The 24,108-nt window shown below is 33.5% G+C and overlaps 1 protein-coding gene across 12 annotated transcripts in view; it reads left to right on the top strand.

Annotated features, from left to right (window-relative positions):
• The window catches only part of GABPB1 (GA binding protein transcription factor subunit beta 1), a 57,766-nt gene that overhangs the window by 20,029 nt on the left and 13,629 nt on the right, over nt 1-24,108 (top strand). For 7 of the 12 annotated variants that reach the window (XM_019730661.3, XM_074327751.2, XM_074327750.2 and 4 more), the window contains exons 2-6: nt 8,574-8,681; nt 12,829-12,996; nt 14,595-14,789; nt 15,912-16,059; nt 16,402-16,515. In XM_019730661.3, the coding sequence (XP_019586220.1) occupies nt 8,574-8,681; nt 12,829-12,996; nt 14,595-14,789; nt 15,912-16,059; nt 16,402-16,515 (733 nt within the window). Of the gene's footprint in view, nt 1-17; nt 3,620-8,573; nt 8,682-12,828; nt 12,997-14,594; nt 14,790-15,911; nt 16,060-16,401; nt 16,516-24,108 lie in introns of those variants that run through there. The other 5 variants (XM_019730667.3, XM_074327754.2, XM_074327753.2 and 2 more) reach the window with 2 other exon arrangements.

The raw sequence follows: 24,108 nt of genomic DNA, 5'->3' as shown, positions 1-24,108 counted from the left end.
TACTGATAAGAATTGTAGAACAGGGAATCATGAGATGTACGAGTATGTCTTCCCTACTATATGATGAATTCTTCTAGGGTAGGTATTATGTAGAGACTCACTAATAGAAATGTTTGAATTGAAATTTTATTTTAGAGGATTTCCTGGCAGCAGGATGGAGAAACTAGAGTTAGGTCAGCTAAGAGGCTATTGTGATGTTTGAGGTATAAGGCAGTGAGTGTATAAGACTAGAGGTAGTGGGGAGGAGGGGATGAATGTAAGAAATCTTGGAGAGAGGATCAAAGTGTGTGCATTCTTACTGTTGGGCAGGATATTGATGGTTTCCTGTTGTGACTTCTAACATCCAGCAGTTTGTTGGCTTTACTTTGTAATAAGCAAGTAAGTTATACTTCTCTGATGAGTTCGAAACCATCTACTGGCCTGGTTCCAAGAGAGTTATAGCCTTACTTTTACCCTCTTTTTACTTTTTGCAAGCCTCAGTCTCTTGCTGGGATAAATACATACATGTGATAAAAGAGATGAATGGGATAAATGGACAGTGGATTACAAAGATGAGGAGAATTTTAAAATGTTCAACATTTTGCAATTTCTAAAGTTGGTGCCTTCAAGGATTTTCTACAACAGCTCTGTCCAATAGAAATATAATGCAAGACACATACTTAATTTAAAGCTTTTTAGTAGCCACATGAAAAAACACACACAATAAACAGGTGAAATTAATTTTTGTAATATTTTATTTAACCCCATATAGTCAAAATATTACCATCTCAACATGTAATTGATATAATAGCTATTAATGAGATACTTTACCTACTTTTTGGTCCTAAGTGTTCAGAATTTGGTGCATCATACTTATACACACCTCAGCTTTGACTAACCACATTGCAATGCTCAGTGGCTATAGTGCTGGGCAGCTCAGTTCTAGAACATACTAATTTGAAACCTTTGAACTCTAAGTTTGGTACTGATTTGACCCACTGTCGTTGAGGGTGGCCTTGAGTTGTTGCTTCACAGTCCTGTTGCTGATTATTAGATAAATTCAGGCTCTCTGTCCAGATTTTTTTCAATATGTACCACTTTGGCAGGTCCAAGAGTGATTTTGAGAGTCCCAGACAAAGCCATTATTCTGATTTATTGATTATGTTCATACTTTTCCCTTTTGACTCATAAAACAGAATTGACCTCAGATTTTTTTGGACCAAATTTGTCCATTTGAGTTGCTGCCAATAAAAAGAGAATATTTAGGTGAGTTCCAGCCTCATTCACTTAGTATAAGGAATTTGGTTACAATGAGGTTGACAGGAATTCAGTGAGCATTCTATTGATTATAGTATTTCTTGGAAGTTGTGAAGCTGTCGGCATAATTTACATTTAAAAAGTCAAATGTTCTGATTTTATTGATTATCCCAAGTATTTCTGGAGTTTCGACTGTATGTCAAACATTCATTATTCAGCGAGTGAATATTTATTGAACATTTACTAGGCACCATAGCCCAGGCTCAGTGACAACCTGTAACCCGTAAACAGGAACATTTAATGTGGTATGATAAATGCCATGATAGACAAACTTAGGATGCTAGAAGAGCACATGGGAAGGACGTTTGAGTTAATTTTGGGGCAATCAGGGATGGCTTCTCTGATTAGATAAGCTGAACTTTTGAAGGAAAAGTAGGAATTAAATATGGCAAAAGCGGACATGGAGAGAAGAGCATTATTCTTGGCAGAGGGAATACTTTGCCCAAAGGTGAGGAAAAGAGCCATACATAGTACAACATACTGCTTGGAGTATAGAGTTCAGTGTGAGGTGGTGAGCAGTGTTTATGGAGGTGATGGCAATAGATGCCAAACATGAAAGGCCTTGAATCTCATGGCAAAGAGTTTGATTTCATGTGAGTTAACTGAGGAGAGGGACGTGATTTCTGTTTAAGAATAATTAAGAAGTTTGGAAGCAGAGTGGAGAATAAATTAGAGGAAGGCAAGACTGAGACATAGACACAAGTTTACAGGTGCTGTAAGAGAGAAAGGATGGAGGCATAGGCAAAGATTGTAGCAGAGGAGAAAAGCTAATCAACAAATACTTATTGAAGGCCTACTCTATCAGTGGAAAGAGGTAGAAGGATTTGAGAGAGAATTAGGAGGTAAAAGTGACAGGTCTTGATGACTGCAGTTAAGGGGGATGGGGGAAAAGGAGGAGTTAAGGATGATCCCAAGGTTTCTGACGTTAGGGAACAAGCCAGTGCTTGGACAATTTGAATTTTGACGTGTCTTGGGATGAAAGTGCTAACCCAAGTATATGTGTGTGTTGCCGCACTATTCGTAAAAAATGAAATAGGGATTGAATAACTAATGTACTCAATACTCTATTTTTCCTATTTCTTAGTGTAATAATTTCCTATTTGCTATAACAGATTACCACACACATAGTGCCTTAAAGCAACACAGATTTATTATTTTACAGTTTTTGAGGTCAGAAGACATGAAATTAAGATTTTAGCAGTTGTGTTCTCTCATCTTTGCTTCTTTCTCTTGACTCTGCCCCTCCTGCATCCCTCCTGTGAGGCCCTGTTTGATTACATTAGGCCCACCTGGATAATCTCCCTAGTTTAAAACCCTTAATTTAATAGTATCTGCAGAGTCCTTTTGCCATGTAAACTAACACAGTCACAGATTCTGAGAATTAGGGGGGCCATTATTCAGCCTAGCGCAGCCAGTAAAAAGAATGCTTATTAAATCTGCGTATTTACATAGAAAGATGTCACTGATAAAACAAGGGGATCCCTGTTAAGTGAAAAAAAACAAGTTTAGTATGATCCTTTTTTTGTGTTTTTCTTTGTTTAAACATTGTACATATTGTATTTCTGCATGCATGGAAGGATACACACTACACATTTAAATAGTGGTTACTTCTGGGGACTAAGACCACAGGGAGGTGTGGAGATGACTTTAAATTTGAACCACATATTTTTTATATAAACATATATTTGTTTATTTGCAATTTTATTTGTATGAAAGTATACATGTACATAGTTGAAAAAGTAAAAAAATGCAAAGTTTATGGTAAAAAAAAATCCGCAGTCCCTTGTTATTCCTTTATACCCCAGAACTTTTTTTTTCCAGAGACATCCTTTTATGTCTTTTCACTGTTTTTTCCCTAGTACTTTCCGTTCATATTTCTAAATAACAAGCTTATGCTATTTCTTGATTTTTCTATTTTAGATATCTTTGACTTCCTACTTATGAAAATGAAGCTTTTGCTTTGTTAAATCAAACCACCCACATATACATTTTTTTTCCTCGCCCTTCATCTTAATAGAATTCTACCGAAAATTTTGTTTACATTAGCATTCAGTGGTCATTATGACACTGGAACTACTACTCTTCGCTAACCCATGTCATATACACATTGGGATTACATTTCCTTTCTTATATAGTTTTCTTTTCCCTTGAAAAAGAAATTGTCTATTTTTTTTGCTAGTCTTTTGTATCCATCATTAATCAATCTCACACTCTTCACGGAAAGTTTCACTTTTTTCTTAGGAGACTCAGCATCTGTCTTTTCCTTAGAGACCTCCTTCCTGGAACGTCTGTTCTCTGGCTCCAGTCTGGATTTGTGTTCCAGGTCTGTGGCACAGCTGTTATCATGGGGTCTCTCCATTTACCCATATGGGAGAATCCTCTTCCATTCTATGTTGGATCCCTTATTTCCTGATGCTCTAATTCTTTCTGGTTTACTCCTGGTTTGGTGTAGTACATTTTCTAGTGCCTTTCTGAAATAAGGGTATATGGGAGATAGGTTTTTTTTAGATAATTTATGTTGAAAATGTCATTTTATTTTTAAGTTTAGAAAAAGTGAAAAAAACCAACATTCATAAGATAAAATGGAAACAGGAGAAAAATCCAAATATATCAGAGTTCATATGATGATTTTTCCCTTCAAAGGAATTACACAGAGAGACTAAGTTTAAATCCTTGGAGGGTATGCTCTTTTATATCCCAGCAGATTGTCACTATTCTCTCATTCAGAATATAAGAAGAGTTAAGAAAATGGGTCTTACCTTTAGACCAAAACTAGTGCTCTTTGATAAATCTTTCTACTTTTTGTTTCCCTCCTTTGTAAAATGGAGACAGTAACGTTTTGGTAAAATTGCTCAGATTAAATGAGATAATGTATTATAGATTAAGATTTGGCAAGATGCCAGGCACTACTTTTACACTTATTGAAGTTCATTTTTTATGAGAATGTAGGCAACTAAATTCTGATGCCCAAGAATATTTTCATATAATATAGTTATTCATAAGGTTATAATGTGCTTAATTTTACTTGGAGTCACTTTTACTAAGTAAAAGGACTTGGAGTCATCCTTTTACTATTAAAAAATGTTCTGCAACATCTAATTTCCTATATTAAAGGCTTATTAATCTTACCTAATTTTGATGAAAAGCTTTTTATTAATCGAAGTTTATTTTTAATTACATGATTAATATGTGCTCATTATAAAAAAGTTACAAAGCAGAGAAGACTAGGAAAAAGGGAAAAATCTGTAATTTAAAATATCATGATATATTGATTCTGAGTATTTTTCTATGCATTTTTTTTCATAGTTAAGATCATGGTGTATATTCAATTTAGAGTCCTGATTCTTATATTATTACATGCTATTTGTAAATAATAGTTTTAAATTACTATAGTATTATGGTTCAAAATCTATATTTATCTTGTAGAGATACGTACTAAAATATTTACAGACAAAATGACATGTCTGATATTTGCTTCAAAATAATATGTGTGTGTGTGGGAAATGTGCTGGCCATAAATAATAGTGAAGCTAGGTAGGTGGTGGCTGTGTGGGAGTTCATTATACTATTGTGTCTTATTATATTTACTCAAAATTTTCCAAAATAAAAAGTAAACACATGAAAATAAAGACTGCAATATTCCATTATAATCTATTTGAATTTCTTTAACTATTGTTTATAGTAGGGAATTTCAGTTTTTCCCTATTTTACAACATTACTATTATAATACTAGTTATATTTCAGATAGTTTCCTTATGACAGATTTATATGAGTGGAATTACTAGGTCAAAGAATATGAACATTTTAAAGGCTTTTGATGCATACAGAGTGCTAAATTGCTTGATGAAGAATTTTATTGGCTTTATAATTGTATTCTAGGAGTGATGTTGCAAATTTTTAATGAGACAATCAAGGTTTATTATTAAGTATATTACAATAGGATTACATTTTCTGTGTTTTTATTCAAATTCTTTTTTAAGAGTGCTAGTAGCAATTCACATGGAACTAGTATTTTACAGTTTTATGGAGAGTTTTCATGCCCAGGAGATGCTATAATCTCACAACAGCTCTATGAACTATGAATTACAGAAATTCAAAGCAAAATAGAGTAAACTTTAAAAATTTAAATATTGGTGGTAATTCCTGTTACCACTAGATGGCTCTCTTAGCATGTACTTTTGAGCAAAAGCAGGTTTATTTGTAGACATTTTGAAGTTCCTCTACAGATCTTATTTAAATTCATTTTAATTGGTGTTAAAAAAAATAATGGTTTGTATCAGACTGTGATAAGCTTCTTTAGTAATGCTAAAGAAATTAAAAATGGAATTTAATATGACAGATTTTTGGGTTGCTTTTCAAGACGGAAGGAGTAATAAACTAGATGGCAGTCAGTGCCATACACATAGTATGTTTTCACTGAGTATTTTAACATTCATTAAAATTTACTGCATTGAATTGTGCTTCTTTATTTGTTATTTGGTATACAAAACAACATTTAATGCTAAGCCTTTAGTGGTTTTATTTAAGTCTAATACTACTTTATCTCTGAGGATTTAGTAGATAATGAACTACTAAGTAAATTGAGGGCTCGATCTGGAGCGATGGTCCCTTGGGTCAATTTTGTTGTCTTAATGCAACTGAGTTCCTCTAAGACTCAGAATTATTCTATGACGTGTATGGTTCACAGAAGTGAGAATCGGAAGTGAAATTGCTACATTTTGGTATTTTTATTATTTTACATTTTACTAAGTATCTTGACAAGAAAATTAGCACCTTTGATTTTGGTCGTACTTGATTTCACGTGTATTTTTTTTCATTGATTTTCAGTCTTTTTAGATCCATTGCTACTTTTTTATAATGAAAAATTTATATTGTCCCTTTGCCAGCTTGAAATGAAAATCATAGTTGTTACTTATCTGCATAATTTTAAAATAACATTATAATACCCCAATTATAATAACAGGAGAAATAAAAGGAAAGCAACTTATAATAAAATGTGTATTTTAGTATGTAAAAACTTGAGCAGACTACACTAGATGGCAGAAGAGGTAGTCAAATGCTTGCACCTATGCATAGAATCATTGTGATGTGATAGGTGTGAAAGCGTGATTCATACGAAGTCTGACAAGTAAGTTCGTGAACTCATCCTAGAAAAGTGCTACATACCTCATTGCTGAATATCACTATGGTCACCTTCGAAGTATTCCCCTTGGGAAGCTATGCACCGATGCCAGTGCCTAGTCTACCCTTCAAAACAATTTTGGAACTCTTTTTCTGGAATGGCCACCAGAGCTGTCATCATATTACCCTTGATGTCATGAATGTCATCAAAATACTTTCCTTTCAATATTTCCTTTATCTTTGGGTAAAGAAAGAAGTCGTTGGGGGCCAGATCAGGTGAGTAGGGAGGGTGTTCCAATACAGTTATTAGTTTACTTGCTAAAAACACCCTCACCGACAGTACTGTGTGAGTTGTTGCATTGTCATGATGCGAAAGCCATGAGTTGTTGGCAAGAAGTTCAGGTTGTCTAACTTTTTCACGCAACCTTTTCAGCACTTCTAAATAGTATATTTGATTAACTGTCCAGTTGATACAAATTCATAATGAATAATCCCTCATATCAAAAAAGGTTAGCAACATCATTGTAAGAAGTTCACGAACTTGTCATATCTCGTACAGTGTTACATTGGTGATTCAGATACCCAAGTGGCATTGACATTGGTGATATGGTTTTTCCAAAATGGTGAGCAACTCTTAGTAAAGTTCTGAACAAAACAAATACATTTATAATATGGAAATATTATTTGGAAATATTATTTAGAAAATCTGGGATGCATTAATAACTGTGGAAAAATACGTGTTATTTGCACATTAAATTCTAGCCTTAGATATATTCTATGGAATGTTTGAAATTCATCAAGAACATATGACAATGTGCCATACTGAATTGTTCCGTGCATTGCTAGACCCCTACTATCCCTGGTACTTGCCCATTAAATGCTAGCAGGTAGAGCCTACTCTCCCAATCAATCCCCAAAATGCCTCCATATACATATATATTCAGAGGGCTCTTTAGGGGGCATTGCTGCTACCATGAGAACCGTTGATTTCAGAGTATTCAGCTACTTAATCTACTACACAGTTATATTGCTCATGGTATTTAAAAACCACAGTAACTTAAGTAGTCTAGGTTGTTAAATATGATATATTTTGAAAAATTAAGATAATTGCAGAATTATGGGAGAAGTTTATATGTTCAAATGCATCAGTTTTGTTGCATTCTTATAAACAGATCAGTAAGTTTGTTATTTTAAGTCCTCAGTATCCTGCCTTTTCTTGTTTAGTAAGTCAGTATATAACTTTTCCGTAATGTCAGCATTTACTTATTTTACAGTCATACAGTATAATTTGCCTCTTAAAAGATCCACTTTTTAAATTCAGGAAAATAATGTAGTAATATAGCCGAAACTTTGTAAAATGGACGCAAAATTTCCCATAACCATATCACCTGAACAATTTTTAATATTTTTCAGTATTTTTTTCTCTATGTGCATATTTTGACATTCAAAAATTAGTTTTGTGTCCTTTTTTTTCACTTATGTGGCATAACTTTTTAATGTTATTATGACTTCAAAACTATTATTTTAAGTACTGCATTTTTATTTTACTAGATTTTACAATTTAACCATTTCCTACATTTAGATTGTTCACATTATACAAATAATTAATATAAAGAAGGTGCCAAAAAATGTATACACACTTTAAGAAAGGAAAAAACTATTAAAATTACGCTGATGGTAACTACTTTGAGCAAGTCATGTTTGACTTCTGCAATTACAAGAGGTGCTCAAAGTGGTTACCATCAGTGTCCAGACACTTCTGATTATGGTGAACTACTGCTTGAGCAACGTTGACCAAAGTATCCACTTGTATACATTTTTTTGGCACACCTGGTATTGAGTATTACAATTTTAATACAATTTTTTCCTTTCTTAAAATGTGTATACATTTTTTTGGCACCCTCTGTATATGTAAATATGTCTTTATTGATAGATGTTTATATATATATATTTTTTTCTTTGCCTCTTCAAAGTTGATCTGTATATGTAAATATGAAATGTGTCTTTATTGATAGATGTTTATACATATATATATATATATATTTTTTTTTTACCTTCTTCAAAGTTGATCTCAGAAATGGGACCGTTTAATGACTCACTAGGCTGGGACATTTTTGTAACTTTGGAGATACTAAATTCATCTATGTTTTGTTTAGATGTCCCTGGTAGATTTGGGAAAGAAGCTTTTAGAAGCGGCACGAGCGGGTCAAGATGATGAAGTTCGTATTTTGATGGCAAATGGAGCTCCTTTTACTACAGACTGGGTAAAGAATGATTTTAATGTTGTGGTGTTTTTTTTTCAATCTCATTTTTGAGTTTTTCCAGATAAAAATGTAGTCCGTATTGTCTTTATAAATTGTAAAAAAATTTTTTTGTGAACTTGTTTGAAATTTTAGAATTACAGCCGTCTTTTAAAGGGAATGGTTCGTCTTTTCTTTTCTTTTGTTTTCTTTTGTTTTCTTTTGTTTTCTTTTGTTTTTCTTTTCTTTCTTCCTTTTTTTGATATTTGACAACCTTTTCCAAATACTCTGCCCACAAAAGGGTTTTTCACTATGGAGTTCAGTAATGTAGGATGAATGTAAAATGCAGCTGCTTGGGGTTTAATTTAAAGGTCTTATAAATAGCATGAGTAGAGTTTATAGTTTAGAAAATAACAGATAAAGATTGGGGTTAATGTTATAATTGCTTCTAAAAAGAAAAAAATGTTTGCATTTCAATTGATACTTATAAAATTCTTGCAAACATGACCATTAAGAAAGAAATAAGGAGTTCTTAATTACTATAGAAGGTAGTTGTGAGGAAGACAAAAACCATAACTCTTATTTAATTCTGGGAGTAAATCAAAAGGGATAATTTTGGGAGTATGGAGGGTTAGGAATCTGGATTAACCCTTCCACTGGTAACAACTTAAAATTCCACATTTTTGATTTTGTTGTTTTTGGCATACTTGTCTCATGTACTTTTGTATTTTTCATTAAAAACAAAACAAAAATTTTTTATTGTGGAAAATTTCAAACATGCATCAACTCCTTCATACCCTTCATCCAACTTTAAAAATTATCAAATCATGATGAATTTTGTTTCCTCTATAACTGTCCACTTTTTTTGTTCTGTATTATTTTAAAACAAATTCCAGGAACCATTTCATTATTTCCATAAATATTTTAACATCTGACTTTAAAAGATAAAGATTTTTTGGTTAAATATTTAAAAAATCTCATGAATTAGAAAGTGAGAGATTATTAACCTGAAAAACTAAGTGAAGGCCAGAACCCAGAGAAATTTTACCCTAAGAACATTTGCTGACCTCAGTAAATTTTTCTGTTGGTTTTCCCACCTCACTAGCATGGATTGCTGAAGATAAACCTGAGACTGATCATAGAGAGAAGTCTTCTAGGAGATCCTCTCCCCATAGTCCTGGAATCCCAAAGACATGCACCTTAAGTGCAAGGATAAACCAGAAGTACCCCCTCCCTTCTCCTACCTGCTTCTACTGTTCCCCCTGTTGTTAGGGTACTGCAAAGAAAAGACTTGAACCAAGGCACCAAATGGAGAGAGGAAAAATTTTGTTGAGAATTTGGAGTCATGAGCCATCTGTCGTACACATATTTGTCCTAAATCCATAAATTCTATGCCTTCTGTAACACCATGTACTGAAAAATGAATTTAGAGTGATCTTTGCACTAGAGATTTCCCCAGGTTCCTGGTAGAAGCAAATGAATATCCTTTCTAGAGGTACCTACCTTCATTCCAGGCTTTATATCCATAAATGAAAGATCATGGAAATGAAAGCTCAAAAACAACTGAGTACACAAGGAAACAAGGCAGCTTGGACAACAACCAACTGAAACAACTGACAAGCAGACTTACAAGGACTTTAGATAAGATTTTAATAGCAGATTGGGAACAGCGAAGAGAAAATTAGTAAACTATGAAAAAAAAGATATGAAAAAAAAAAGTCATCCAGAATATAAAACAGAGAAAAATTGATACAAATTATAAAAGATGTAGAAGTCATGAATGCTTGTGTCAGAAAGTCTGACATACGAGTATAATCATAAATCCATAAGGACAGTGAGAATAGGGATGAAATAATTTTAAGACATAAAAGCTCAGCTTTTTCTAGGACTGAGGGTAGCTCACAGATTCAAGTAGCCCACCAAATCTCCAGCTGGATCAATTAAAAAAACCATAATCTGTATCTAGATACATCATAGTGATATAGTAGTATATTAAGACAAAAGGATCTTAAGAAGGATCAGTATTTATAATACATAAGGAATTCTCATGACTAATAAAAAGACAAAACAAACAACTGGGCAAATGACTCGATATGGTACTTGACCAAAGAGAAAGTTTGAGTGACCAGTAAACATGGAGAGATGCTCAGAGTCATTAATAATTGGACAAATGCAAAATAAAATTGTGAAATTTTATATCCACCAGATTAACCAAAAACAATCTTGCAGTACCAAGCATTGGTGAAGAGATGTAAGAATTGGTATAAACATTTTAGAGGACAGTTTGGCAGTATCTGGTAAATTTGAACATGTGCATACCCTGTGATGTAGCCACTGAATTTCTAAAAATATTCCCAGACGAAACTCTTATTCATGTACTTGAGACTTGTACAAGATTTTTAATAGTAGCGTTATTCATTACAACAAAAAACTAGAAAAAACCCAAATGTTCATTAGTAGATTGGTTAAATTAATTGTGGCTTATTCATTCAGTAGAATATTATAGAGCAGAGAAAATTAGTGAACTACACTTAACCAACATGGGTGAATCTCATGAACATAATGTTAACCAAAGAAAGGCAAATTGCAGAGAAATACATGTGGTATGATTCTATTCAAATAAAGTTCAAAACAAGCAAAACCAAAGTATGTTATTTAGGGATATATAAGTGATTATAAAAAACAAAGTAATGCAATGTTTATTACAAAATTCATAGTAGTAATTATCTCTGGGGCTGAAGGAGGGGAGTGACATGTTGGAAAATTTTAAATTGCTGGCAATGTTTTCTGGACTGTGATGGTGGTTTCACGAGTGTTTACCTTATTTTTTTCATTTAAACTGCATATATATGTATGTATAATATTTTTTGTATCATCAACTAAAAAGGTCTCAAGAAGAAAAACGTGCAAAGTAAACCCTATTATTACACTGAGCAGAATTCATGGTTGCTAAATGGGGCATTGAGCTACTTCATTAAATATTAGAATTCATGATTATAGTAAGGGACAGTTATGGGAAAATATGATAAAACTTGGAGAAAGAAAGCTACTCAAGAATCCTCTTTGATCTGTTAGAAAGACCTTCCCTTAAAAATACAAGGCTTTTAATACTAATAAAAAATTATCAGGATAAATTATTTCTACATGTATTGAGAGCAAATGCCAAGTTTTGTATAATATTATATTATGACTCTTGTGTGACTTCAGGTAAATTAGTAACCTCTTTGTGTTTTAGGTTCTTTTATTACAAATGAAGATAGTAGTAGTACTTTGAGAAAATTAAATGATAATATGTGTCAAGGTCTTAGAATAGTGCTTGCCATGAAAAGTGCTTAAATAAAAAGCCTTAGTTGCTGTTATTACAGTAGTAGTCTCAGCAAATTTCACATTCTGGTGAGCTATCTTGGTTCCTTGGAACATCAGTGCCTTGATAGAGAATTGTAGGGACGTTCAATGCCTCTACATGTGTGTGATATAACTTAATTCTAATTTTCAACTATTAACAGTTATGCCTCTGATAAGGCTCTTCTTCACTCACATTTTAAACTTCCCCTGTATGTTGTGAATGTGGTAGCTAGACCACATGGGACCAGTTTTATGAGAAGTGGGCTCTGGTTTGGTTCTGTCCTGACTGACCTTTGGCAAGTGCACCTCAGATCAGATTTTTCCCTTGAAAAATGACTATGTGAACTTCTTTAAAAATGTCACTTAGGTGCTTTTATTTGTTTGTTTTTAAATCCTACAAAACAGTTTAATGTAAGAATGTACACTATTACATTTATACTATATGAATTTCATAGATTAAAATTTTGTGTTGTTGGTATAAGGAAAAGATTCCAGTACGCAGAAAGATTTCTCAAACCCTAATTATCTCAAATTCCTGATGAAATTAATTTTGATTAGGCTATTTATCTGATAAAAAATGAAGAAAGCAAGTATGCGTTCAATGAAATACTGACTTCTCTTCCTCACTGAGAAGAATATGGGAATTCTTGCAGACCTCTGTGAGGAGAATGTAATAAGCATAAATTATCTCTTTTGAATTTTGAGTTACTTTGTAAATAGATAATGTAATCTGTTTGCTATGTAAACAGAAAATATAAAATAGAATGTAGTAATAGAAGTGTATTGAAAATGGCTGTCACTGTGGATTGTTTTCCTTGCGGTATAGCTGGGAACTTCTCCACTTCATCTGGCAGCACAATACGGGCATTATTCCACCACAGAAGTGCTACTCCGAGCTGGTGTAAGTAGGGATGCCAGAACCAAAGTGGACCGAACGCCATTACACATGGCAGCTTCTGAGGGCCATGCCAGCATAGTAGAGGTTTTACTTAAGGTACGTGTTCTCTGTTTTTGCACTTTGCTTTTGAAAGGAAGCCCCCAAAGGCTTTATGGTTTTATAAGAGGGACAAGGAAACTAGTTTTATTGAATGTCTACCTTTTTCCCTCGTTACCTCATTTTTTTAAGTGTAAGCCTGTCAAATGAAAACTATCTTAAAGTTTTCCTTTGTTGGGGGTGTGGGGAACGTTTCCTTTAAGTATGTTCTTAGTTAAGTGAAACAATTGGTTTCTTAGACATTGGTCTCTGCCATAGTGAGGGACTATACTTTTGTCTTACTCAATACAGTGAAAATGCTCATGGAAGGGAATATTAGGTTTGGATGATTAACAAACAAATAAATAATACAAATGGGGATTTTTCTTTAATCATTTAAATGCCTAAGAGAAAATTCTGAAATAGAGAATGGTAGATTTCGATATTCTTAATCCGTTTTATTCTAGCCTCCAGATCAACGTGTCCAAAAGAAATACAATGTAGCCATAAATGTGAATCAATATAATTCTAGATTTTCCATTAGAGATCTTAAAAAATGTAGGGCTGGCCTGGTGGCTCAGGTGGTGGGAGCTCCCTGCTCCTAACTCCGAGGGTTGCTGGTTCGATTCCCACATGGAATCTCAACCACAAGGTTGCTGGTTCGACTTCTCGAGTCCCGCAAGGGATGGTGGGCAGCACCCCCTGCAACTAAGATTGAACACGTCACCTTGAGCTGAGCTGTCGCTGAGCTCCCAGATGGCTCAGTTGGTTGGAGCGTGGGCTCTCAACCACAAGGTTGCCGGTTCGACTCCTGCAAGGGATGGTGGGCTGTGCCCCCTGCAACTAGCAACGGCAACTGGACCTGGAGCTGAGCTGCGCCCTCCACAACTGGGATTGAAAGGACAACAACTGGACTTGGAAAAAATCCTGAAAGTGCACACTGCTCCCCAGTGGAGTCCTGTTCCCCTTCCCCAATAAAATCTTAAAAAAAAAAAAAATGTAAAATGTAATTTTAATACTATATTTTATTTAACCCAGTATATACAAAATATTATCATTTTAACATGGAATCAATATAAAAATTATTAATGAGATATTTCACATCCTTTTTTTTAGTGTTAAGTCTTTGAATTCCAGTGTGTATTTAGACACACAGCACATCTCTTTTCGGACTAGCTGTATTTCAAGTGCTTACTAGCCATACGTGGCTATTGGATGATATAACTCTAGATAGCTCCCTTCTAATTCTTTATATTGCACTGGTTTTGAAAGCAAAGGATATTTTTGTGTAAATAAGGAACTAGAATTAAAGAGGGTTTGGCAAGAATGCTCATAGTTTTCCTTCACTTGTGTTATTCTAGTCCTTCAAGGTCATAGCTGGGTGACTGAAAAAATAACTGCTGCATTCTTAAGAAATTAGAAGGAAAGCAGTTAGGAAAGTCAGCATGATAGAAACAGATTAAATGACAAATGTGATTCTTGGAACATACAGATTATTCAACACAAAAAAATAGTTGATTATGTTAGTAGCAAATTCTTTAAAGTGTATAGTATTTTCATTTCAGTAATTTTAAATATTTCATATGTTAGAAATCTCTTATTTTGAAATATTTTTGTAGCATGGTGCTGATGTCAATGCAAAGGACATGTTAAAGATGACAGCTCTACATTGGGCTACAGAACACAATCATCAAGAAGTGGTGGAACTTTTAATCAAATATGGTGCTGATGTACACACGCAAAGTAAATTTTGTAAAACGGCATTTGATATTTCAATAGACAATGGGAATGAAGATTTAGCAGAGATATTACAGGTAACTTTTGGCTTTTAATTCAAGAAAATAAAAGGATCTCTGTCTTTGGATGATTTGAACTATTTAGTTTGTAGCTTTTGATTTTGGACTTGGTTATTTTGGACAGGCTTTTTTCTCTTTCACTCCCTCTTTGTTCATTTCTGTTCATTTTCCTGATTTTGTAAGACCATGGTTATTGCATGTAATATTACAAGATTAGATTAGGTGATTACTTTCTGTGTTTTTAAGTTCCTGAATTCGTCTAGACATTTCGTTCTATTAATTATTTTTGTTGCATACCATACCATATGGTTTTGGATACCATATGATTATTCAAAGAATGTTATACTTTCACTAGAAAAATTTTTTTAGCAACCATAATAATGTCCCCTGAGTGAGTGATACAGTTTTTATCATTCTGGTTGGTTTCTTTTATTTTTCACCATCCTCAAAAAAAAAAAATCTGTGAGCATGGTTATTACGGCTTTTCAGCAAGTTTTTCTAATAACCGCCATTCTCTTTTCTGCAGCTAGATACCATTGATGTAAATTATCTTCTTTACTTACTGCTTCTTCTTGCCTGTTTTGTTATCCTTCCTAGTAAAGCTGTTCTCTAAGACCATCTGACTCTATTGAACTTCAACTAGTCACTTAAAAGATGTTATATATTCAGGAAAATGAATTTTGCCAGACCTCTTCCAATTCTTTTACTCCTAAAAGTGCAGTTTGGGGGTTAAGTTTGAAGACGGAGAACAATTATTTGGAAAGGATGACATTATATATGTAATGTTATATATTACTGAATAGTATACAAGAGGAAATAATTTGGTTTAAATAGTTAAATTTCTGTAGTCACAGAGCAGCAGAATATCTTTCAACTGTGTTCTATAAAAGCCTTTCAGACACCCATTTCTCCTGTCATGGGATTTTGCTATTTTACCTAACAGGAGAACTTAAGATATAAATTCATACCTGTGATTTACTGCTATACTCTCAGTAGACCATAAACAAAGATTTCCATTTGTGTTATATGATTCTTCTTAAATTACAGAATGTTCCTTTATATTTGTGTTTGTACTACATTGAAAGTTTGTGCTATATGTTCTGGTTATAATTCTGAAAACATCATGGTGATGTCCCCCAGATTGCTATGCAGAACCAAATCAACACAAACCCAGAGAGTCCCGACACTGTGACGATACATGCTGCGACCCCACAGTTTATCATTGGACCTGGAGGGGTGGTGAACCTAACAGGTCTGGTATCTTCAGAAAATTCATCCAAGGCAACAGGTATTGAGATGCATATAGGATAGCTGTTGGGATTTTATGCGTTAGTAGGTATTCATCCTTTTAAGAAAGGACAGTTGGAGAATGAGGGTAAGAAAATTTCAGCCACTTTGGGTTTTTTTTTGGTATAATTGGCAAAAAAGCAAATTTTTATGAGACAAAATTATCTAAAACAAGATGATATTGTAAACTGTACTGCAATATTATCTTTCAAAAACCAGCTTGTTTTTCACAAAACTAATATTATCCAAGCTCATATAAGAATTGAATAAAATAAAACAATATCAGAAGAGTGCATTAGGTTAAGTTTCTTAAAATTCATATCTATTTTCTCTTTTCTTATAGATGAAACAGGTGTATCTGCTGTTCAGTTTGGAAACTCCTCCACGTCAGTATTAGCGACATTAGCTGCCTTAGCTGAAGCATCTGCCCCCTTGTCCAATTCTTCAGAAACTCCAGGTAAGAAAAACAAGTCAAATGTGTACATTAAAAGTTGGAGATTCAAATATTTACAGAGGCCAGAAGGGTAATAAAAGGCTAAAGTGGGCAGGGTTGAGACTATGGTCGTCTGAAGAGAGTGGCAAGGCGTGGGGCACCTGCTGCTCCGCTCTAGCTGACTACAGCCCATGCTCAGCGTGGCCAGATTCTGTTTTTTCCTGGGAAGCCAAAAAATTTGAATTTTCAAAGAATATCACATCTTGGCAATTAATTAAAACTTAATTAAATTAAAAATAACTTTGTGTAGTTCACAGAAAACATGTCTGTGTACCCAGTTTCACTTTTGTTTTATTAGTCTGACTTTTTGTATAAATAAAGTATGTAGATAAATATGAATTTGCTGTCTTTTTCATAACTTTTTATTTTTGTTAGTTCTATTAGAATGATATGAAATCTTAACTGATAGAACTAGGAAATAGCGTACCAACACCGACCACCATCACCATCAAGGGATGACAAACAGTATTAATAACTGGTTTAGATAAAGTTTATAATTAACCAAAATAGTTCTTGCTATAATTATTATGTAAGTAAAATATTTTTTTAATTAGGGAATTTTAAAAAAACTCCACAAAATTCTTACTGTAGTTTAAGCTTATAAAATTGAAGAATAATTTATTGTCAGTCATTATTTAAATTAATGTTTTTTAAAAGTGTGATCAATGATATTTGGTTGGTGCAAAAGTAATTGCGGTTTTTACAGTTGTTTTTAACCTTTTAAACCACAATTACCTTTGCACCAACCTAATAACAATTCACTGAATGCTCATGTGCTATGCAGTGTGGCAAATTTTTTACTGATGATCTCGTTTAATCCTCATCAAAAAGTTTGAAGGTAGAGGTAAAGGTAGATATTACTGAATTTGAGTCTTAAAGGTGCTACTGATTGGAAGATGTATTTTTTTGCGGGGGAAGGGGAGAACCTACTTACCTGTCTCTTCTCTGTCTTTCTCTCCTTCTTTCTCTAGTAGTAGCTAGTGATAATAAACTTTTATTCATTCTCCAGCTTCTTTCGCATCGTAATAAATGTTTGAATTTAAGCATTTATACTTCTTCAGAGTCATCAGATTTTTCTGAATCACTTTTGGCCATTAGCAATTACGTGCATCATCATATCGACATGCTGCTTTTATAACCTATGCCTAGATCTCTTTAGCACCTTGGTAATTGCATAAGTATATCAAAGAAGATTAATTTCATTGGTGGTTTCTATTTGGTTAAACTTGTAAATTTTTTCTTCATTTAAAGTGCATATCTAAAAATTAAAATAACTTTTCTTGAAAGTCAGCTGGAAGTTTTGACATTTAGATATTTAGCTCCATGATATCTAATTGGTCATACCAATGTCTCAAACTTCTACTTTTGAAAATTTTATGTGTGATCTAGTCCGAGTGCATTAGTAATTTCAATAGACTTATTGCATGTGGCTTACAGTGTTCTACGAGCACAGTAATTTTTCCTTTTAATGCTATATCATAGTGGAATCTTTTTGAAGATGTTTTAACAGCTTGAGTTGAGTTAAAGTTCAGGTAAGTATATTGCCACCAGTGTAAACATCTCAAACGAGGTGGGTAATCAGATCAAGAAATATCTTTTCACAGCTCAATTTGCATGTGCTCAGGCAAATTATTTGTTTGCCTCTTGCCTCTCCAGTTTCCTTTAACATCAATTGTCAGATTAATCTTCACTTTAGAAATGTTTACATATATTTTTTTCCAGGGACATCTTAGGATCTGGGAAATAAAGTAGTACTCCCATTTTATATATGATGAAACTGAGGTTTGTGGAAGTTAAATAATTTTGCCCAAAGTAGCAGGGCTATTAAGTGGTGAAAGGAGGTTGGTGCTCAAGGTCTGATTCGCAAATTGTGTGTCTGTGACCACTAGGATACGCAATTTCTTAAGGTGATCAGTGGACTGGAATCTTTTAGAATGTTTATAACTTGGTTTGTGATAGGAATAAATATTTGTGTAATTACATTTTGTCTTATATGAAACAAAAGTATCACTATTACTGCTTTTACTCCTGAGGTGTGTTTGTTGAAGCAGTCTGTTGAAATGTTCTGTTCCTCTTTTGCCCTTTTTAAATGAATGAAGACCAAAATATAAGAACCTTCAGGACACTAATTGGTACTGCTCATATTCTTTTCCTTTACCAACCATAGTAGTACAATAAAGACATCTTCTGGGTACCAAATAGCCAGAATGTAGCCACAGATGGACTGCAGTGGAAGTGGAGGCTGGCTGGCTGACATGGTCCTGTGTATAGAGGGAGGGTGTTTGTGATAGTCTAGGATACCATGCCATTTCACTTGGGAACTATGGCTTTGAATAGCACCTTCATGATTACATTAGGACCATCTTTCACATATAAAATTAATCTTGATGTTAGTCCAATGGGAACCTCATAAAGGACATCAGTCTAATATAATGTTTTCATTATGAAACCAAATGATATTGCTGTCTTTTCTTTATGTTATAAGCAAATACAACTGCAGTTTGTCAATGTTTAATGATTAGAATAGATCATTGAATGTTTCCTTGCTAGCGTTTTTTTATGTAAATTTTTCCAGTTTTATTCTTTCCTCATAAACCTTTATTTTTCCAAGTATTTAACTTGTTTGAAATGTTTAAATCTCCATGTATAATTTTCATGATTATTTATCACTTTAATAGAAGTGTAGAAAAATTGGTAAGTCTCAATATACTCTGAAGAATTTGTTGCTAATGTTCATTTTTAATAAATGACTGGTTTTGTTGGGAAATATATATTTTAGTTCCTGAGCCCATAGAACTATGCTCATGTTCTTACTTGTAATAAATAATTATTAGGTCTATCTGGGTTTAGGCCAGGCCAAAAAAAGATGATGAAACAATTGATATTAACCATACATTTAATTTGGCAAAATGAATTATAGAAAAATAATGGCTAATATTTATGCGATTCTTGCTGTACATACTTGCTACTGTGCCAAGTGCTTTATATGCATTATCTCATTTTGTTCTCACAGTAGTCATCTGAACTAAGATACTACCTTTGAGCATTGACCAAGATTTAATTTTCAGGTTTAAGGTTTCAGAAATATTTCATTAGTATATCCTGAGTTGATATAAAGGATTGACTCACACTCAGCCAACTCCTAAGAAGGTGATACATAAATCAAAGTGCTATTATTTATCTTTAAGGGAGTATGCAGCTGTCTTTTGACACATGAAATTAACTTATATTGGAAATAAATCAGTGAAAAAATTCACAGCTTTTAAATGTATACACATAAAATTTTCAAAAACTTGCTTATACTATCCTTCAGAATTTTGGAGTGGAGTGATTCAGGAGAAAAATCAGGCATCTCAATATTAGTATAGTAATTGTCATTCTCTTTTACATTATTAAAACACTGGTAGAACTTCTGCTTGGAAATAGTTGGGAATTAGCTTGTTAATTAATGTACCCAATGATTAGAAGGCTATCTTCCTTTAATATTCTGTGTCTAGTTTTCTATTAATTTGAATTCCTCTTAATTAATTTGAATTAATATGATGACAACAAGAGTAAAATTCTTAAATTTTGTGTGAATCACAATCATTTTCTTAATCAGTTCTACCCCAGTAGATTCTGATTGAGTAGGTTTGGGGTGGGGCCCTGATATCTATATTTTTAACATGCTCCCAAAGGTAATTCTGATGGCACACCAAAGTTTAAGAATTTGACCCAAAATTTAAAAGGTCTATTTCTACTATTAAATTGGGTATAGTGAATATATAAAGATTATAAGTGTACTATATCATAGATTTGCTTGAATAATATACATTTGTTAATTATTTCATTTTTATATATAATATAATATCTATTCAATTATTTACGGGCCACATAGGTGAATCTCTATAAGCAAAGTGTGTGGGAGAGAGCAAAGGCTTTCTTTAATTGCTTTAATAGTGAAATATATGGAGGTCTGCCAATTAAGTTCGCGAACTTATCCTAGAAAAGGTGCTACATACCTCTTTGCTGATATCACGATGGTCACCTTCAAAGTACTCCTCTCGGGAAGCTATGCACCAACGCCAGTGCCTAGTCCACCCTTCAAGGCAATTTTGGAACTCTTTCTGGAATGGCTGTCAGAGCTGTCGTCATATTACCCTTGATGTCCTGAATGTCATCAAAATGTCTTCCTTTCAATATTTCCTTTATCTTCGGGTAAAGAAAGAAGTCATTGGGGGCCAGATCAGGTGAGTAAGGCAGGTGTTCCAATACAGTTATTTGTTTACTGGCTAAAAGCTCCCTCACAGACAGTGCCATGTGAGCTGGTGCATTGTCGTGATGCAAAAGCCATGAATTATTGGCAAAAAGTTCAGGTCGTCTAACTTTTTCACACAGACTTTTCATCACTTCCAAATAGTAAACTTGGTTAACTTTGTCCAGTTGGTACAGATTCACAAAGAAGAATCCTTGTTATATCAAAAAAGATTAGCAACATCATTGCATCAAGTTGGTGAACTTAATTGTCAGACCTCGTTATCTAGATACTTGCTGCTGCATCTTTTCAAGAGTTGAATAATTAAGGAGCAAGGTTCAGGTAATTAGGATATAATTAAAACAAAAATGTGACACTAATTATCAAGACCAGATTTCTTATGTTGAAGTGAGAAGAATGTTACATGTTGAGCATTTTAAAAATAAAGCAGAATACATAATTATTCACTGCAAACAGTCTGTAAATCCAGTAGGGTTTATTTATCTCTAATTTATGTACCTCTTTACATTTTCTCTTATTTATATATACTATTATTCTAACACATTGATTTCCGATCAAACGAATCAGAAAACTTGTAGATTATGGGAATTCCTATGAAATTGTATCTCTTAACAGATGCTGATCAGTGAACATTAATAAAATTGTGGTTTAAAAAAATTAGTATTACTGACCTCTGTTTTATTAAAGAAAAAGAGTTGTTTCAGGGTACTAAGTGTGGTTACCTACTTAAACTGAGGATGTATCTACCATATTTGCTGGAAGTTCCTATAATTAGGCTTGATAATTTTAAGAGTTACGTTTTTCTATTGACTGATATTTCATCTTGTACCATATTAGTAGTCTGTTTTTCAGTCTATTTTGGCTCCTTTTTTCTGTTTAGTATTTTGGTTCTTTTGCTTTATTTGATTTGTTGCAGTAGTTACCTAGCCAGGTAGGAGATTTAGCATCAGAAAATAATGTACAAGTTCTGTGTGCTTAGTCACAATTGAACAGTTCATTGGACTAGCAAGACTTGTAGAGGTTCTGTTAACATGTACTTTATTATTTTTTTTTCTTATGCCCTCATTTCACTAATTTTGGGAAAAGCAAGCATTTTCCTGAAACACACATATTTGAAGTGTTCTCTTAGTATATTTTTCTGTGCGTGAAACTAAAGCGAGCTTTTGTTTCCTTTTCAAGGTTTTAAGCTTGGAACTTAGATGTCTCTACTTCAGAAGTAGAAAGACCAGGCCTTTTAGAGCCAGCTCTTAGCTGCTAATTTTCCAAAGAATTGTCAACAAACTTGAAGTTTAGTACTCCAGTTAGGGAATGTAGGAGGGAGACTAAAGGGGAGAGTTACGGTTACATAGTAGGAACATATAATCTTGTTAGAGAAATGAGAAATAAACATGTGAAAGGTCAACGAGTAGTTTAAAATTGTTATATAAGAGCTTTGTAAATAAATTATTTAGACAGTTACTGTCATTGTTCCTCAGATGAAAAAGATTCCCTTTAGCTAGAGTTGAGGGCATAGGGTTGGTGGAGTGGGATGGTGCCCTAAAGTATGGATGGGATTTAGGGAATTACGCTACCTTTTTCCTCATACAGAAACCCACCTCCATGTAGTACACTATTTATTAATAAGCAGAGGCAATCCTACCTTTCTACCAAAACTTACAGGCTACTCTGTTATAGGTATTTCCTATTTGAAAAATCAAAATTCCAGGAAACTCATACTCTTAATCCTTTTCTTCCTACATTAAAACAAACAAAAAGTACAAATAATAATTCATGGAAAAGGATATATCAGGTTTTGTATTAAGGAGCAACTCAAAATTGTTCTCGTGCCAAAATTTCCATTTATTGGTTTACAAACAGCTGTTCATTTATAATCAGAAAAGTATTATTTATTCATTCATTGAACAGATTTTTGTTGAACATCCCTTCATATTTTGGGTAGTATGCTAGGTGCTAGAGAGAAAATAGTTCAATTAGATACAGTCCCAATCTTTATGGACCATGTAGTCTTTTGGTAGAATGAGATATTAAAACAGTTATTCACACAGAAATAATTGTGATTAGTGCTACATATAGAGTACAGGGTTTTAATCGAGTCGGGTAGATCAGAGAATCTTTTCAGAGACAAAGACATTTAAACTAAAGATTAAATCAGAATTAGTAGAGCAGAATTTGGGGAAAAAAACATTTTAGGAAGAGAGACACGTGAAGCTTTTGAGGCAGGAAAGAACTTGTCCTTTCAGGGGACTCAGAGGCCAATGTGGCTGAGCCCAGTGAGTAGGAGAGTAACTCACATGGTTGAAGGTAAGATTATACAGGACTTTGCAAGCAGTTACTTTGGCAGGCTCTGGAAGGGAGTTTAGTTGGGAGTCTAATGCAGTCAGCCAGGGAAGACATAATGCTACCGTGTTTCCCTGAAAATAAGATCGGGTCTTATATTAATTTTTGGTCCAAAAGACGCATCAGGGCTTATATTCAGGGATGTCATCCTGAAAAATCATACTAGGGCTTATTTTCCAGTTAGGTCTTATTTTCGGGGAAACACGGTAGCATGGATTAGAATTTGGCAGAGAGATAATGAGAAATGAATAGATTTGCAAGTTATTTGGATTGTAGAATCAGAGGTTATAATTGGTTATATACAGGCCTTATATCAGCAATATAGTTTGTCTGGCCCTTTTAAAATAAACACTTTCGTAAAACACTATTTTATGGCTATAGCCTGTAGTCCTATATGGATTTTGCTTTTCTTAGTCTGATTCTTTCTTGTGGCCCGGCTATATAATCCTTTTATTAAATAGACATCTATGACCACCCTTCTGCTGATTGTTAATGAAATGGTTTTTCCAAAGGTATAATGCATCTGGTGGTTGTTTTCCTCCTTTCTCCTAATAATAGTTAAATTTGAATCAGGTCCCCTTTGCACATAGTTCTTTTATCTATTCCTAAAATAGAGCAATAAAACTGAATTGACTTTAAGGAATGACTTTCATAAGATTATTTTGTTTTTGCTTTTTTCAATTTCAATTGCAGACATAATACCTTTGAAATGTTATTTTTTCTTCAATAAACAGTTTCTATTTTATTGTTGAAATATTTATATATAGAATTTTCAGTCTTCTAGAACATCTTAAAGACAGTTTTCCCCTGTGCTATTTGAATGTTTTGTGTGTGTGTGTGTGTGTGTATATATATATATGTACATATGTACATATATATATATATATATTTTTTTTAATAACACTCTTTTTCAGGCTTTCTGTTCTTACATTTTTCGACATTTCACTGTTGGGTTCTTAAGGTTT

Source organism: Rhinolophus sinicus, chromosome 3, assembly GCF_057876585.1.
Source record: "Rhinolophus sinicus isolate RSI-liver-muscle chromosome 3, RSI-T2T, whole genome shotgun sequence".
In the NCBI taxonomy this organism is placed as follows: domain Eukaryota; kingdom Metazoa; phylum Chordata; class Mammalia; order Chiroptera; family Rhinolophidae; genus Rhinolophus; species Rhinolophus sinicus.
This window is presented reverse-complemented; position numbering and strand designations above follow the sequence as displayed.